This window comes from Lontra canadensis, unplaced genomic scaffold (assembly GCF_010015895.1).
Source record: "Lontra canadensis isolate GAN:19392208 unplaced genomic scaffold, GSC_riverotter_1.0 scaffold2, whole genome shotgun sequence".
Classification (NCBI taxonomy): Eukaryota; Metazoa; Chordata; class Mammalia; order Carnivora; family Mustelidae; genus Lontra; species Lontra canadensis.
In genome coordinates this window covers 20233685-20248280 of record NW_022630996.1, presented here as the reverse complement: position 1 = coordinate 20248280, position 14596 = coordinate 20233685, and the positions used below count along the sequence as shown (strand labels likewise).

The 14596-nt window shown below is 39.6% G+C and overlaps 1 protein-coding gene across 6 annotated transcripts in view; it reads left to right on the top strand.

Annotated features, from left to right (window-relative positions):
* The first annotated feature begins 256 nt into the window (after positions 1 to 256).
* The window catches only part of ASB15 (ankyrin repeat and SOCS box containing 15), a 30246-nt gene continuing 15906 nt past the window's right edge, over positions 257 to 14596 (top strand). For 3 of the 6 annotated variants that reach the window (XM_032870228.1, XM_032870188.1, XM_032870236.1), the window contains exons 1-5: positions 257 to 374; positions 5465 to 5537; positions 12264 to 12372; positions 13812 to 13864; positions 13955 to 14086. In XM_032870228.1, coding sequence (XP_032726119.1) covers positions 12266 to 12372; positions 13812 to 13864; positions 13955 to 14086 — 292 coding nt within the window. In that variant the 5' untranslated portion in view covers positions 257 to 374; positions 5465 to 5537; positions 12264 to 12265. Of the gene's footprint in view, positions 375 to 5464; positions 5538 to 10290; positions 10408 to 10482; positions 10536 to 12234; positions 12373 to 13811; positions 13865 to 13954; positions 14087 to 14596 lie in introns of those variants that run through there. The other 3 variants (XM_032870221.1, XM_032870199.1, XM_032870210.1) reach the window with 3 other exon arrangements.

The following is a 14596-nucleotide window of genomic DNA, read 5'->3' as shown; positions in this document are numbered from 1 at the left end:
TAATTTTTAAGATAGGTAAAAATTCTGTCAGAGTGGTTTTGCTTGGTTCCCTCAGCAGGAACCCTCACGGCAGCTGGGCTGGCAGATCATTTGTTTTCATGAGTGCTCTTTGAACCAATCAGGACACAGCTAATCTTATTATACCTCTGTGGGCTTATGTTTCTTTTGATGAGAGTCTAGAGAAGTCATGGGTAATACTTTATTGTGTGCCAGGAACTGCTTATGTTTCAGTTGTACAAGGTCAGATCTTAATTTAACCACCAACTGGGTACTTAATTTTAGATACACAGAGGAACACATTGGCTCCAAGGCACTTCCTCTGGTTTAGGAAGGCAAGGCCCTGGATAAGAATGACAAGACGATCATTCCAAAAGGTGAGATTATGAAATATTTGATCTGTACCTCACCAACTCACTTATTAAGTAGTTTAATATTGGGAATATTTTAAATGGATGGAAATACATATTGTGGTAGCTTCTCATTACTTTCTTTCCAGTTGATCACCCTGGGGGTTTGCCTTTCTAGAGCCTTTCTAATCAGAGAATAAAGGCAGGGTTATTTTTGTTTGTTCAGAGAATATTAATTCCATGGCATAGTTATGAAGCATAATAGTATCATAAGAAAAACATTATGGATGCATATGCTTACAGGAAGTATCAGTATACACACTATGGAATCTCAGCAGGGTCTTAGCAGGCCCTTGTTTCTGAGAAAAAAATTAAATGATTTTTGTGACTAATTAAAATGAATTTCTGTCAAGGCTTTTTCATCATTTACAGCAAAAGATGGATGCTTTGTGTTCAGATTGAAAAATTCCTTTCAGTTCTTTTGATTCAGATGAGAAAAAGGAACTCAGTAGAATTGGAAATTTGCTTCTGCAAAATAAATCATAGCATCTTGAGGTTGGACAGCCCTTAGAATTTACCCGAGCCCATCGCCCATCTGGTACGTAAAGGAACACATGACGTCTAAAGAACCTTCTACATCTAAAATGAAATGATTTCTGTGAAATAGCAGGGATGTGGACGAGGAAGTCCTAACTCTGCTTTGCACTGAGAAGACTTATTATCATCATAAGTATCATAATTTTATACTTCAGTTGTTTCTGTGGGAATAAATATCTTGTTTTCAGATGAAAATTTACCTAAAATATTTATATTTCTACTAGATTGTTTGATATGCTTGCTGGTTGTTTGTGTAAGCTCTTTTAGAAAACTTATGAATATTTGGGTTGTGAAATGAGACCTCTTTTCATTAATTTCGTTATAGCAGCTGGATCGTTGGTTACAGTAGAGCGGTTAAGCCTGTGTGCCCTCTAATGCCAAAAAACTGGGTTTCGATCCACATCTCCACCACTCACTAGGTGTGCAAGCTTAGGCAAATTACCTCACAACTCTGCCTCTGTTTCCTTATCTGTAAAATAGGGGAAACTGTCTATTAAATTAAATTGACTAAGGTACTTGGTATAATGTATGTCACCAGTAAGTACTCAATGGATGTTACTTGTATTAGTTATTAAATTCAATAAAACAAATATTTATTGAGGATGTGCTATGTGCTTGACTTCCTGCCAAACCTTGGAAAGGAGAAGAGAAACCTATGTTGCTTCTGGAGAAAAGTCTAGAATGCATTTTTAAAGGCAGCAAACTCCCTGAGGGCATGGATCCTATTGTGTCTAGCACTGCCAGGAACATAGCGGACACTGAACACGTGTTTTTGAATGAATGAATAGGATGGTTTGAAAATCCTTAGGAAGAAAAATAATCATCATCAAGAACTGGTGGGTCGATACTCCTCCTTGAACTTTTAGATTCAGCAGAGAAGGGAAAAGTAGTAGACACTATGCATCTGTATTTCAACAGAGTAGTTGAGAGCATTTCTTGATGATAGTCTCATTATCAAAAAAGAGACATTAGTACTAGATGGTGGTGTGTTTGGGAGGATTTGTAACGGGATAAACAGCTTTTCTTGAAGAGTGCTAAATAATAGATCAGCGTCAACCTGAAGGCCTCTCTGGCCTGTGCCAATTTCTGTTCAACATTTATCATTATTAATGGAGCAGAAGGACCTATAGAAGACATGGCAATAGATCTGCAAAAAGAACAATACTTGAAGGGAGAGAAAACATTATATCTTAGCAGACTGGAATAAAGGTCAAATCTTAAAAAAAAGAAAAAGAAAGAAAGAAAGAAAAAGAAAAGACAAAATGTAATAGGTTTAAATAAAAAGTCCTGTACAGAAATGCGTAAAATAATATGAGAAAAAATAAGAGATGTACAATTTGGCCCAGTAGGGGTCCAAATCAAGTGTGTAACATGATAACCCCCAAATTCATCTGAGCTTAGGCTAAATTAACAGATCTATAGTATCTAGAGAAAAGGAGGTGGTCACACCTGCTTGATGTGTTGGTCTGACTACAGCCATTGTGCTCCCATCAGAGCCCAAGGTCCAGAGCCAGTTTTAGAAAGAAATGGGTAAACAAGTGTGTTTACAGGAAAGCAATCAAGATGGCAGAGGGAGGTGAACCCATGGCACAGGAAGAAAAATTGTCTTGCCTCAGGAGGAAAAGGCTCACTGGAGACGTAACTGCCTTCCTGGGGAAATGATTCAAGGGCCCTCACGTAGCAAAGGAACAACATTTTATCAGTGTGACCCTGAGGAATACAACTAGGATCATAGAATAATGATTTGAGGAGACAGGATTCAACTTCACTGTCTTCCTAATTGCTAAAGCTGGCCAAAGACGAAGGGCTCTGTGGGGATATAACCTTTCTGTCACTTTGGTGGTGAGGGCTGAGGCTGGACAATTACACGTGGGGCATATTGTAAATGGAATTTACAGGTGAGGCTATCTAATGGTCAACTCTGAAGTCTGGTGATTCTAGAGACAAGGAGGGAGATGGAAATAAGGAGTATGTCAGACAGAGCGCCTGTTCAAGGGTGAGGAATAGAGCTAAAACTGCCAAACAACCTCTAGAATCCTAGTTCCTCATTCCAGAGGAGGTCAACTACAGAAAAATGCTAGGTAATGTTTGCTGATTATTCACATCAAACACAGATAATGAGGCGGCTAATCCAGAGGGCAGTATTTGAACAAAGTTCCAACTGCTATACCCAACTATCTCCCAGAAAGAAATCAGTGGTCTGTATGTGATTTCAAAATAAAATATGAAGAAATGCAATGGCTCATTATTGTTTGAGATTCAAATGCATAAAGACTTGACTTGAGCCCCAGGCAGGAAGTGCTGCCATGTCAAATGAACACGTACCTATAGCAGTATGTCTATACCATATATATGGTATAGATATTGTACACATACCATATAGTATAGACAGATACTGTAGCAGTGTGTTCACATACATATATGGTACATAAACAGTGCTTTTATTAAAGTCTAGAGGCATTTCATTTTTATTGTGATTGTAGTTAATTAATGTAGTCAAAACATTTTTTTACTTACCCTAGAACTCAGCTGTCTAAACTAAATGTAGCTATTTTTGGGTCTGTAACTGGCCTCACCTTCCTCGGAAGCTGCAACTCACTAATTAGTGGAAAATGAACTTTTGGTCTCACGTAGAGAGATAGAATAACTTTGGTATCAAAGCCTTTGCTTGGATGATTCAGGTAAATGGGTCAGTCTTTCAGATTTCTGTTTTTCAGAAATTTCAGTCTTTCAGATTTCCCCAAGCCAAGAAATTATCTCCACCAGATTTCATCTGCTCTACTATAAATTTGTGCAAATTTCTCTCTTACCAAAGTCACCAAGGTCCCTGACCTGTCAGGAAGTAACCTATTTCACCACCTGCAAGGTACAGCCTGGGACCCAGATGCCAGGCCAGTTTTCTGGAAAGCTTTGTAAACTTTGGTTCCATAAAGTCAATTTTAGTTCCTTCCAAGTGGCCAGTAATATCTGATTAAGTGAACATCATTCTCATATATGACACTTTATCTATGGCAATAAATATTCTTCAAGGATATGGATTTTAGTAACTGTAGAGTTTTCCATTGCTTAGGTATACTATAATATCTTACACAAATTTCTTCTTGTTGGACATTTGATTGTTTCTAGTGTCTTGGCAGTTAAATATGGCTGAGATGAACATTTTCATATATAATTTTTTTGTCCACATCTCTGATTATTTCTATAAGATAGATTCTTAGAATTATAAACAAAGGATAGGGCTTTAAAAAAATCATATTATCATTGGAGCTTGTGATAAGGGCACATCTATTAATAAGTTGCCTTTTTGTGGGCCATGCTTGCTCTGTTCTTTTCTATTCTGTTTCTATTCCTCTAGAAATCCACCTATTTGTGACTCTAGAGCTTCTTCCTATTCTGTGTATCATTTTCACAAACTAGCACGCACCTTCTGATAGCTCTGTTGTAATGAAATTTGACATAGAAATCAATAGTAGAGTAAAAATATCTAATGTTGTACTGTGAAACTAGAGATAAGCAAAGCTAAAATGACAGGTCTTATCACTAGTGTATTTACCTAGAAACTCAGCCTCAGTTAATGTAGCTCCAAAACTGGAAGTGAACTTGCAAAGATATATGACATAGGAAACACATGGTGAATCTATTAATTTGCTAGTTTTAAGAGTAGCGTGTATCTGATTACTTAATTGTTCATTTCTTCAGCTGATAGTGTATTTTGCCTCTTTTTATATCTTTTCTAAAATGTCAAGTTGTGGCTCTATGAATGCTACATAAAAGTAGCATTTTTCAACAGAGAGAAATCACAAGTAGGCAGAGAGGCAGGCAGAGAAGGGGTAGGGGAAGCAGGTTCCCCACTGAGCAGAGAGCCCAATGCAGGGCTCAATCCCAGGACCCCAGGATCATGACCTGAGCCGAAGGCAGATGCTTTAACCCACTGAGCCACCCAAGTGCCCCAGCATTCGTTTTTTTGAACTGTTTGTGTGTGTGTGTGTGTGTGTGTGTGTGCCTGCGCACGCGTGGGTGTATACGCACATGTGCATGCACCTTTGTTCAATTTATCAGCAGAGTAAGTTGTTCTACTAGGGAAGGAGAACTGGCCTAGTTCTCCCTGTCATTTATAGGATTACACCATGTGGAGGGAGTTGCTGTGACAATACTTATAAATAAAAGTTACCTGTGTAACTGTGGGCTGGACCCCCAATTCTGACAGCATTTTAGCACTCCTGGAAATCTCTTGGTTGACTGCTTGATTTACCGAAATTAGTCTAATGAAGCCATTGGTCTGACTTGCCATTTTGTGCCACAGGATTCTGAAAGAGCAGAAGTGTGTTGCCACCAAGTAAAAACCAAAGTGATAACAAAGTTCTATTCATATTGATTTTGATATGCCTTTAAAATGACACATATCAAGGGTCAAAATGCAGGAAAGCAAGAATGAACTTTGCTTTGAATACAATAACTGTATTTTCTTAACAAAAAGAAAACATAGAAATCCTCTTTCACAACCGCTATTCCTCTGATAGGAGAAATGCTGATGATTCTCTCTGGGACCTCCAGGCGGTGAACACATCACTTTGAAACCATAGCAGTTTCAAGGTAAGAGAAAATTGCCTCAGGGTATGACAGTGCCCCATTCCACACAGCAGAACCTCCGGGTTTGGATCGGGGCTGTGTATAAACCTGTGACGAGATCTAAGTTTTACTGTATGCCCCTTCTCTTATTCCCCCTTATCACTTTCCACTCGACTCAGTCTTAGACCCTCTGTCCTCTTTTCCACCCCATGCCACCTTCACTAACTAACCCCAGAGATCCTAGGTCTGCCCTGGGAACCCATAGAGCATGGCTGGCATTTTCAAAGGGACACTAGAACATGGAACAATGAGCCGTAAAGAACATTATCTCTCACTGATGCAACGGAATGACACTGGGGTAACAGGTGCCGGGGGCAGTGTGATATTTCTGGACACAAAGGCCTTCCTTGCATGGAAGTGACCGGACACTCTGGAAACTGTGAGGGCTGGCCCCATTTAGGACCCACAGACTCATCAACAGTGCAGCACTAGCAGGGAATACAGGCTGGAGGGGGTTGAGAGAGCCCGACGCAGACAGGCGTCATGGACCCACGTTCGCTCCGGCATCATCTCTTGCTACATCACCCCAACCTCCTGACCACTTCAGTCAGGCCCCCACTGGTATGTGGGTCCTTTTTGTAAAGACAGTAATGTTTGGATTCCCAGATTCAAAGTACAGAATGAAGGTAAGTTTAGGACATCGCAGACCATCCTACGGAACACAAAGCCTTATGGCAGGGCACCAAAGAGAAAGATTTATGTGTCCCTGGAAGCTAATATTTATTTTTAGAAGTTATTGTCATTTCGAGCTGGCTGTTAAGAGCAGAATCAAAGTGTTTTCTTTAATGGGCAACAGACTGTGCATTGTTTTCCTGCTGCTTCAGAAAGACCTTAAAAATGAAGTTACCTGTGCTCTCTCCAGGCTCTACTTAGTAGTTCTGTGACACTGGGTGGGTCTCCTGACCTCTCAATGCCATAGTTTCAACTTATGCAAAACGAATCTATAATACGGACAAAGTAAAACTGGGGCATTTAAAGCACAGCAATGTATGCAAAGTGGGTTCATAATCACTGGGCTTTTTTTTTCTTATTATCAAAGACACTCCCAAACTTACATGACCACCTAACTTACCCTTTTCCCACTATCTAAACCTATGGTTTTACTCAGCCCACCTGTAAAATAAACTACCAATTACTGATATCTGGATAATACACTTAACATTCAGAAATCCTTAATTCAGTGGGTTTTTACTGGGGTATGTGACAGGGCTTTCCAAGGATCCATGAATTCCCCAAAGTTTCACGAGAATTTTGGGTGGGTATGTGTCCTTCTGGGGTGAGAATCCATTGCTTTCATCAAATGTGTTCTTGACCTTAAGGAAGGTTAACCAGCCTTTTATTTTTCTTTATGTATAAATTTCTTTTGCGTATAGTTGGCCCACAGCATTACCTCAGTTCCAGGTGAACAACATAGCGATTCAACAACTCCATATGTTATGCTGTGCTCCCTGCGAGTATAGCTCCCATCTGTCACCACACAACAACACCACAGTCTCATTGACTCTATTCCCTATGCTGTGCCTTTTATTCCCATGACTTACTCATCCCTAACTGGAAGCCTATATCTCTCTCTCCACTTCCCCCTTCGGTGACCATCAGTTCGCTCTCTGTACTTATAGACCTGATCCTGTTTCTATTGTGTTTACTCATTTGTTATTTTAGATTCCACATTTGAATGAAATCATGGTATTTGTCTTTCTCAGTCTGACTGATTTCACTTAGCATAATATGCTCTAGGTCCATCCATGTTGTGGCAAATGGCATGATCTCATCCTTTTGATGGCTGTGTAATACTCCATGATATATAACCGTTCCTCTATCCATTCTTCTTCTTCTTCCATTCATCTATCAGTGGTTACGCCATGCTTTAAATGAAAAGGTTAATTGTCCAGCATAATTGTTCTAGTTATTTTGTCAGCCACTATATATCGGTAACAAATAAACCTCACTAGTGGTCTTCTGCAGAATAAGACTGGCAAAACCATTATTTAGAAAGGGTCAGTTAGGGGCACCTGGGTGGCTCAGTGGGTTAAGCCTCTGCCTTTGGCTCAGGTCATGATCTCAGGGTCCTGGGATTGAGCCCCGCATTGGGCTCTCTGCTCAGCGGGGAGCCTGCTTCCTCCTCTCTCTGCTTGCCTCTCTGCCTATTTGTAATCTCTCTTTCCATCAAATAAATAAATTTTTTTTTTTTTAAAAAGAAAGGGTCAGTTAATTTCTCTAGACTGAGAAGTGGAGCCCCTGTGAATAGGTCTTAAAGGAGGTCACAATATTATTTGGCCTTTTCTCAAATTCCTGATTGGTGCTTTATTAAACATTTTTACATGAAGGCTAACAACAGATTACTGCCAGCCTTCAGTTGGAATTGAGTCCTGGTCATTTTAAATTTGAGATATAGATAAATAACTCTCCTCTTGCTCTTTTTTTTTTTTTAATTTTATTTACTTATTTGACAGACAGAGATCACAAGCAGGCAGAGAGAGGGAGGGGGAAGCAGGCTCCCCAGTGAGCAGAAAGCCCAATGCGGGGCTTGATCCCAGGACCCTGAGATCATGGCCTGAGCTTAAGGCAGAGGCTTCAACCCACTGAGCCACCCAGGTGCCCCTCCTCTTGCTCTTCTCATTGCATCTCAATGTCGCTGGCTTCATTCCAATGATGCTCTTTGATTGTCTGTCTGATGTTTTAATGGCCCTGCACACAGATCTTCATTTCATCCCAAGCTTCGAGTGAGAGGTTGGAGAAAGCTTGTGTTAGGTAGGGGTGTTACACCTTCTAAGAGTTTCCTCACTATTTCTATCTGGCTGTTGTTAGGGATACAAAAGAGTTAAAAGTCTTAGATAACTTTCTACTGGGTTGTAGTTAAAATGACATCTAAAAAACCAGAAACAAAACTTTCCACAGATCAACTCAGTTCTCTAAGGAGTTTATAGTACTGGAAGTCCAAATTTCAAGCAGGGTTAGAGCTGAGCTGATGATTTAAATAGGTAAAAAGGCTCTGGATCCCATTACTAATCCCAGGGCCATGCAATCCCCCTATCACCACAGTGATACCAGCGAGAAGGGCAGCAAGCAATGCCACAGGCTAAACTTCATGATCTAATTGTGCTGTCTGAAGGACTCCGGGCTTGTCTGAAAGTAAGGAGTCAACAACTTCTTTCTGCTGAGAACAGCCACTTGCTCCCAGTTGACTAGCGGTGAAAGTACAGAGAAAGACAGAAAAGAAAAAGAAAGTAGGATACTTCCTTCGGGAAACTAATCATCTAAGTGAGAATACAAAACACAAATGTGTGAGAAATTGGCCAAGCAAATACAAAAGGAGTGTAAATTCAGATAATTGGAAAAATATCATAGAAGAGATGTTCCCAGATAAGGAAGGCCCAGGGGGACCTGGAACATTGTAGAAAGGCTTCCACAGGAGGAACTTCTTGACCCAGGCCTGAGGCGGTGTGGGTCCTGAGTGAGGAAGGGCTGGAGGGTCTGGTGAAGGTAGAGGGATAAGATATGAGAGCACAGAAATGAGAAAAAAGAAGCCAAGCAGAGTGGGCCACCACACCTGTTTCATTGGAAGAAAGGCTCCATACCTCAGTACCACAGTCAGTTGTATGAATAAAGCAGGGACCCCGCTTATGTTAGTGGGTTTTTCATTACCTCATTCATTCATTCATTCACTCATTCATTCAACACACATTTAGAGATCATGAACCTTGAGATGGAGCTTTTCTAGGCACTGGAGATACAGACTAATTCTCTGCTCTTATTGATTTATATTCGGGGGGGGAGGGCGGGGATATAGGAAATAAACCAATGAACAATTAGAAAAACAAACTACTACTTGAATCTATTTGGTGAATGAGACCCTTAGGACACATGTTGGCTTTTTGAGTAGACTGAGATCTCACAGTGTGAGGAAATGCGCTTTCCTCAGTCTGCCCCCTGATGGGGCAGTCCCCCAACATTACCACTATTCTCTCTCTTCTGTTCCAAGATGATAGGAGGGCACTGGTACAGAACAATGAAAATACAATCAAAACAATGCCATCAAATTCATGTGCAGGCTGTCCACAGGTCAGGCACCCTGGCTATCGGCATGTGTAGAATCGTCCTTAAAATTTGAGCTTAGCTAAACTTGAACAGTGAGAGGTAGTAAAGCAAATATCAACTGTGTTTTAAAAATTGCCCACAGAAAACTGTTTTTGTTTTTTTCTCCTTGGAAAGACACACCACTATGTAAAATTTCAAATAGATCATACACTTTGGCTCATAAAGTACAATTAATCAAAAACAATTTCATATGGATCATTAAACCTAGTTACAGGATTATTTTGATTTCTACACTTACGAAATTTCCTCTCTAAGATTTACTTATTTGACAGAGAGGGAGACAATGAGGGAGGGAACAGAGTGGGAGAGGGAGAAGCAGGCTCCGTTGAGCAGGGAGCCCAATGTGGGGCTCAGTCCCAGGACCCTGGGATCATGACCTGAGCCAAAGGCAGATGCTTAATGACTTAGCCACCCAGGCGCCCCATAAATTTCCTTTCTAAATAAGAGAGAGCAATTGATCCAATAGTAGACACTCCTTTAATTTGATATTTGGAAGACATAAGCCAATGAGAAATAGTCTACATTTTTGTGTTTTTCTTCAGAAAAGTGGCTGCTAATGGACAGAGCTATGCAGGGGAAGGAATGGAGACTCTCTAGAAGGGTTGGTCTCCTCTGGGGATGGAGTTAAGATGGTCCTTATTTCAATTGTTCAAATGATGCTCTGAGACCATCAGACCTTACAACTTTCCCTGTCAGACCAGCCAGAAAATAAAAAATGGGACCAAACAATAACCAGGTGAGGGTTCAGATCGAGAAGCAACATGAACATCACTGCCACAGTATTCTTCTCTTTTCTGAAGGAGAGTAACCGAAGACTAAGACCCTGCCACTTTGGGATAAGATTGGAAGACTAGCTGCTAAAAGGTATCTCTCCTCATTGTTATTCAAAACACTAAATGATTAGACATCTTCTTAACTTCCTTTTGTTGAAAAATGCTCAAGTCAGTTCAGACCATAGTTTGGTGTGTTATGTTTTGCACAGACCATAGCACTTTGGTGCAAATGAGAAGATGTTGCTTCCTTGGGGCATGTGTAGCACTCTACCAGATTAACAACTTGTTAAGGGGAGATTTGGCTGGATTTCCTTGTCCAGGAACACGTGTGTAGTGCACAGTCTGCACCACTATTTCTGGTGGCTCTGATTTGGTTGAAATAAGTGAGTGCATTAGAGAGCTGAAAGAGCCATCAATAAATTATGTAAATCAGCCCTCTTTGGTTTTTGGCTCTTCTTGGAAAACACAATCTCATTTTTATTCTGCTTATTGTTTTCCAGGTTAATTTACCTGCTGGCAGGTTCCACAACCAAACCTCTCTTAATAAAGGTGGTCTTCACCACACTTACCCTTATAGTAGCAGTTACAGCATCCCTAACTGCATTAAGGATGTGCTTTTGCCAACGTGTCAGAAATGATCTTTCCACGGCCAGCACAAGTCCACAGAGGTGGATTTCCCTGAGGACTGGAAAAACCATGTGGTCTATTGCACCCAACAGACCCAGTCAATAAGGAGATTATCCAAGTGCCTATAGATGTTTGCTTGTTTGTTTTTTAAATCACATTAACCCTCTCTTGTATTTTAAAGTTCTGGAATTTTGAAACTTGCTCACTTCATACATGAAACTAGACAGTAGTTTCTCAGGAAGAACAGTGCTTGAAGTTCAAAGTGCCTTTTTTTTTTTTTTTTTAAGTAGGCTCCACACTAGGCATAGAGCTCAACATGGGGCTTGAACTCATGACCCTAAGAACTCATGACCCCAAAATTGAGACCTGAGCTGAGATCAAGAGTTGGACACTTAACTGACTGAGCCACCCATGTACCCCAGTTCTCAATTTCTTCTGTTTAAAGTTTCATCCATGTCTTCTCTGTTTGTTCTGTTAAATTTCTTGAGCACAAGCCTAGGCCACTGCATTTGTGACTTTCTGTTCTATTTTAATTCAACAAATGTTCATTGAGAAGTTCTCTGGGCCACACAGCTTCTAGGGTCGTAAGGGGTGAAAAGATAAGTGAGGTAGAGCCCTTCCCTCAAAGAGCGTAGAGTCTTAGAAGATGTTGAACACAAACAGAGTAACTGCATGTCAAGGCAGCCCATGCAAACCATTACTGACATGAGGAAAGGAATCAATTAGCAAATAAGCAAACACAGCAGATTCAGAATTAAAAGTTAGGAATGTGAAAGGCTTACTGCTTTCTATTCCTGTCTCCATCTTATTTCTTCCTGGTTTGAGTTTTAAACTTCTAATGGGCTCTGTAGAGCAGTGATTCACAAAACTGGTGGGCTGAAATTAGTGTAAGTCAGAAGCATGGGAAAATGAGTTCTTATAAGCCTAACTGCAGTCATTAATGGGAAAAAAAAAAAAAAGCCCCAAATTAGAAAAAGCAGACACTTAAAGGGCAGGTAATCAAAGCTTTCAAAAGTTAGGATGGGCTTCATATATAATACGGATTAAAAAGTTCACTGCTTTGATGTTTGCTCAATGGGGAAAGATTAATGCATTTTAGTTTTTCATTTTGCATTGTTCACATTAACTGTATGTACTGTTCTGTGTCATTTGCTGATAATAAGAAACGGCTTCTTTCAAAAATTCTATCCAGTCATGGATACTAATGATGACACTGATGAAGACCATCTTACAAGTTATGATATTCAGCTCAGTATTCAAGAAGCCATTGAAGCCAGCAAGTCTGTATTTTATTCTGAAAGGTAAGATTCAAGTTGACTCTTCTCAACAAAATTTCTTTTTGACACTCATTTTGTTGTCAGATAAAAGGAAAGACACTTCCTGGGTCTTCCTTGAGGAAAATGCTTACTCTTCTTTCCTGGCAGGGAATTCAATGGCTTTGCAAGGGCCACTATGCATAGGTTTCAATAATAGGATCTTCCATAAACCCCCACCTTCTGTGGAAGATGGAAATAACCTAAATGGGAAATTCTTAGTTGACTTTGTTTGTATAAGACTGCCTATTTTTTTTAAATTAATATAAAATCTAAAAGGACAATAAGTAATTTGAACAAATCTGCAAGTATGGCTTATACAACTAAAATATAGATAAGTATACAGAGGTCTGCCTTGAATATTTTTTTTAAGATTTTATTTATTTACTTGACACAGAGAGAGAGAGAGAGAGATCACAAGTAGGCAGAAAGGCAGGCATAGACAGAGGGGGGGAAGCAGGCTCCCTGCCGAGCAGGAGTTACAGAGTCTGAAACAGAAAAAGTAGCTTTCTATCTTGAACAACACACGTTATACTTCTAACAAAAACAAATGTTAGTTTGCATTCTATTGTAGTATTTAGAATCCTATATTCTGAAATTTAGTAGTGCTTTTGAATAGATTCTGTGCTATAAAACTATTGCTTTTGAGATTCTTAAAAATGGACGTAGTACCTTTAAATCGGGTCTCTAATTTTTTGCTCATCTCCAACAGAGTTCCTACGAAGGCTTTCACAACCCTAGTATGCCAGCAGATGTTTCTGCTTAATAGAGTTGAATCAATTTGTTATGAAATACCTTGTTTCCTTTGAATAAACACACACACCAGAGATTTGCCATAAGGGTTGAAACCATGACCTATTAGGCCAACGACTAGGAGTTTGTTCAGTAAATGCTCAGCCCGTTTTCACTCGTACATCAGTTGATTAAAGACTCTAACATCAGTGTGGATCAACTAAGCATATTAAATTCAAAGCAATAAGCTTTATTGAGCATAGAGTTTTTAAAATTGTAAGAACTTTCTATTTAGAGACCTTTCTATTTAGTCCCATCATTTTAGAGATGAAGAAGTCACCACCCAGAGAGGCCAGCTGGCTTCCCCAGGATCACAAAATCAGGAAGCCTGAACCCAACTCTTCTGATTCAGACTACAATTCTTGACTCTATTTTCATTGCTTAGAACTAATTTCAGAGATAGTGTTACACTCTTGAATTCTGTCATCTGTACTAATGTGCCTATGTCTAGTGTGTCATAAATATACTGTAATTCTTAGACACTTACATTTTTTAAATAGATAAAGCTAGTTGTGTGCATTTCCTATAGATCTCGATTATTAAAATTATGTACAGAAACTCAATATAAGTTAAGTGTTTGGGTTTTTTAATAACACCTCTTGGATAAATATGGCTTATTTTTCTTTCTCCAGTAGATTTGTACCACTGAGTGATCAAAACAGAAAACTTGTGGAAGCCATAAAACAAGGTAAATGGGTATAATGTCTACGATGGGACAGGTTGGAGCTTTCGCTTTGCTGAGACAGAGATGTGTTACGAGCCCATGTGTTTAATCTAGGTCACATTCTTGAACTCCAGGAATATGTGAAATATAAATATGCATTGGATGAAGCTGACGAAAAAGGTTGGTTTCCATTGCATGAGGCTGTTGTTCAACCCATTCAACAAATACTTGAAGTTGTTCTGGATGGTAAGAGAACATAAAATCCCTTTGACCAAACCAAAGCAAAAATGTAGAAGTTTTGAGTGTTCCCAACAAACATAAAAAGCAAAAAGAAAAAGTAGAATAAAAGATTATTTGGAATATGAAAAAGAGAATATCCATGTTTTATACTCAGAGTATAAAAATTAGTACATTTTATGGGACACCTGGGTAGCTAGGTCAGTTAAGCCTCAGACTCTTGATTTTGGCTCACGTCAAGATCTCAAGGTTGTGCGATTGAGCCCCATGTCAGGCTCTGCACTGGGCATGGAGCCTGCTTAAGATTCCTCTCTCCCTCTCCCCCTGTCCCCCTAACTCCTGCATCCACACCCTCTCTAAAAAAAAAAAAAAGAAATTAGCACATTTTGTGAGGTTCAGGGTTCACCCTTTGCATCCTTCTAAGAAAGTGACAGAAGTTGGCTCAAAGATGTGGTTATAACCTAAAAGTAATTAAAGTTTATATATATCATGAATTAATTGATTTGAATATAAAGTTTT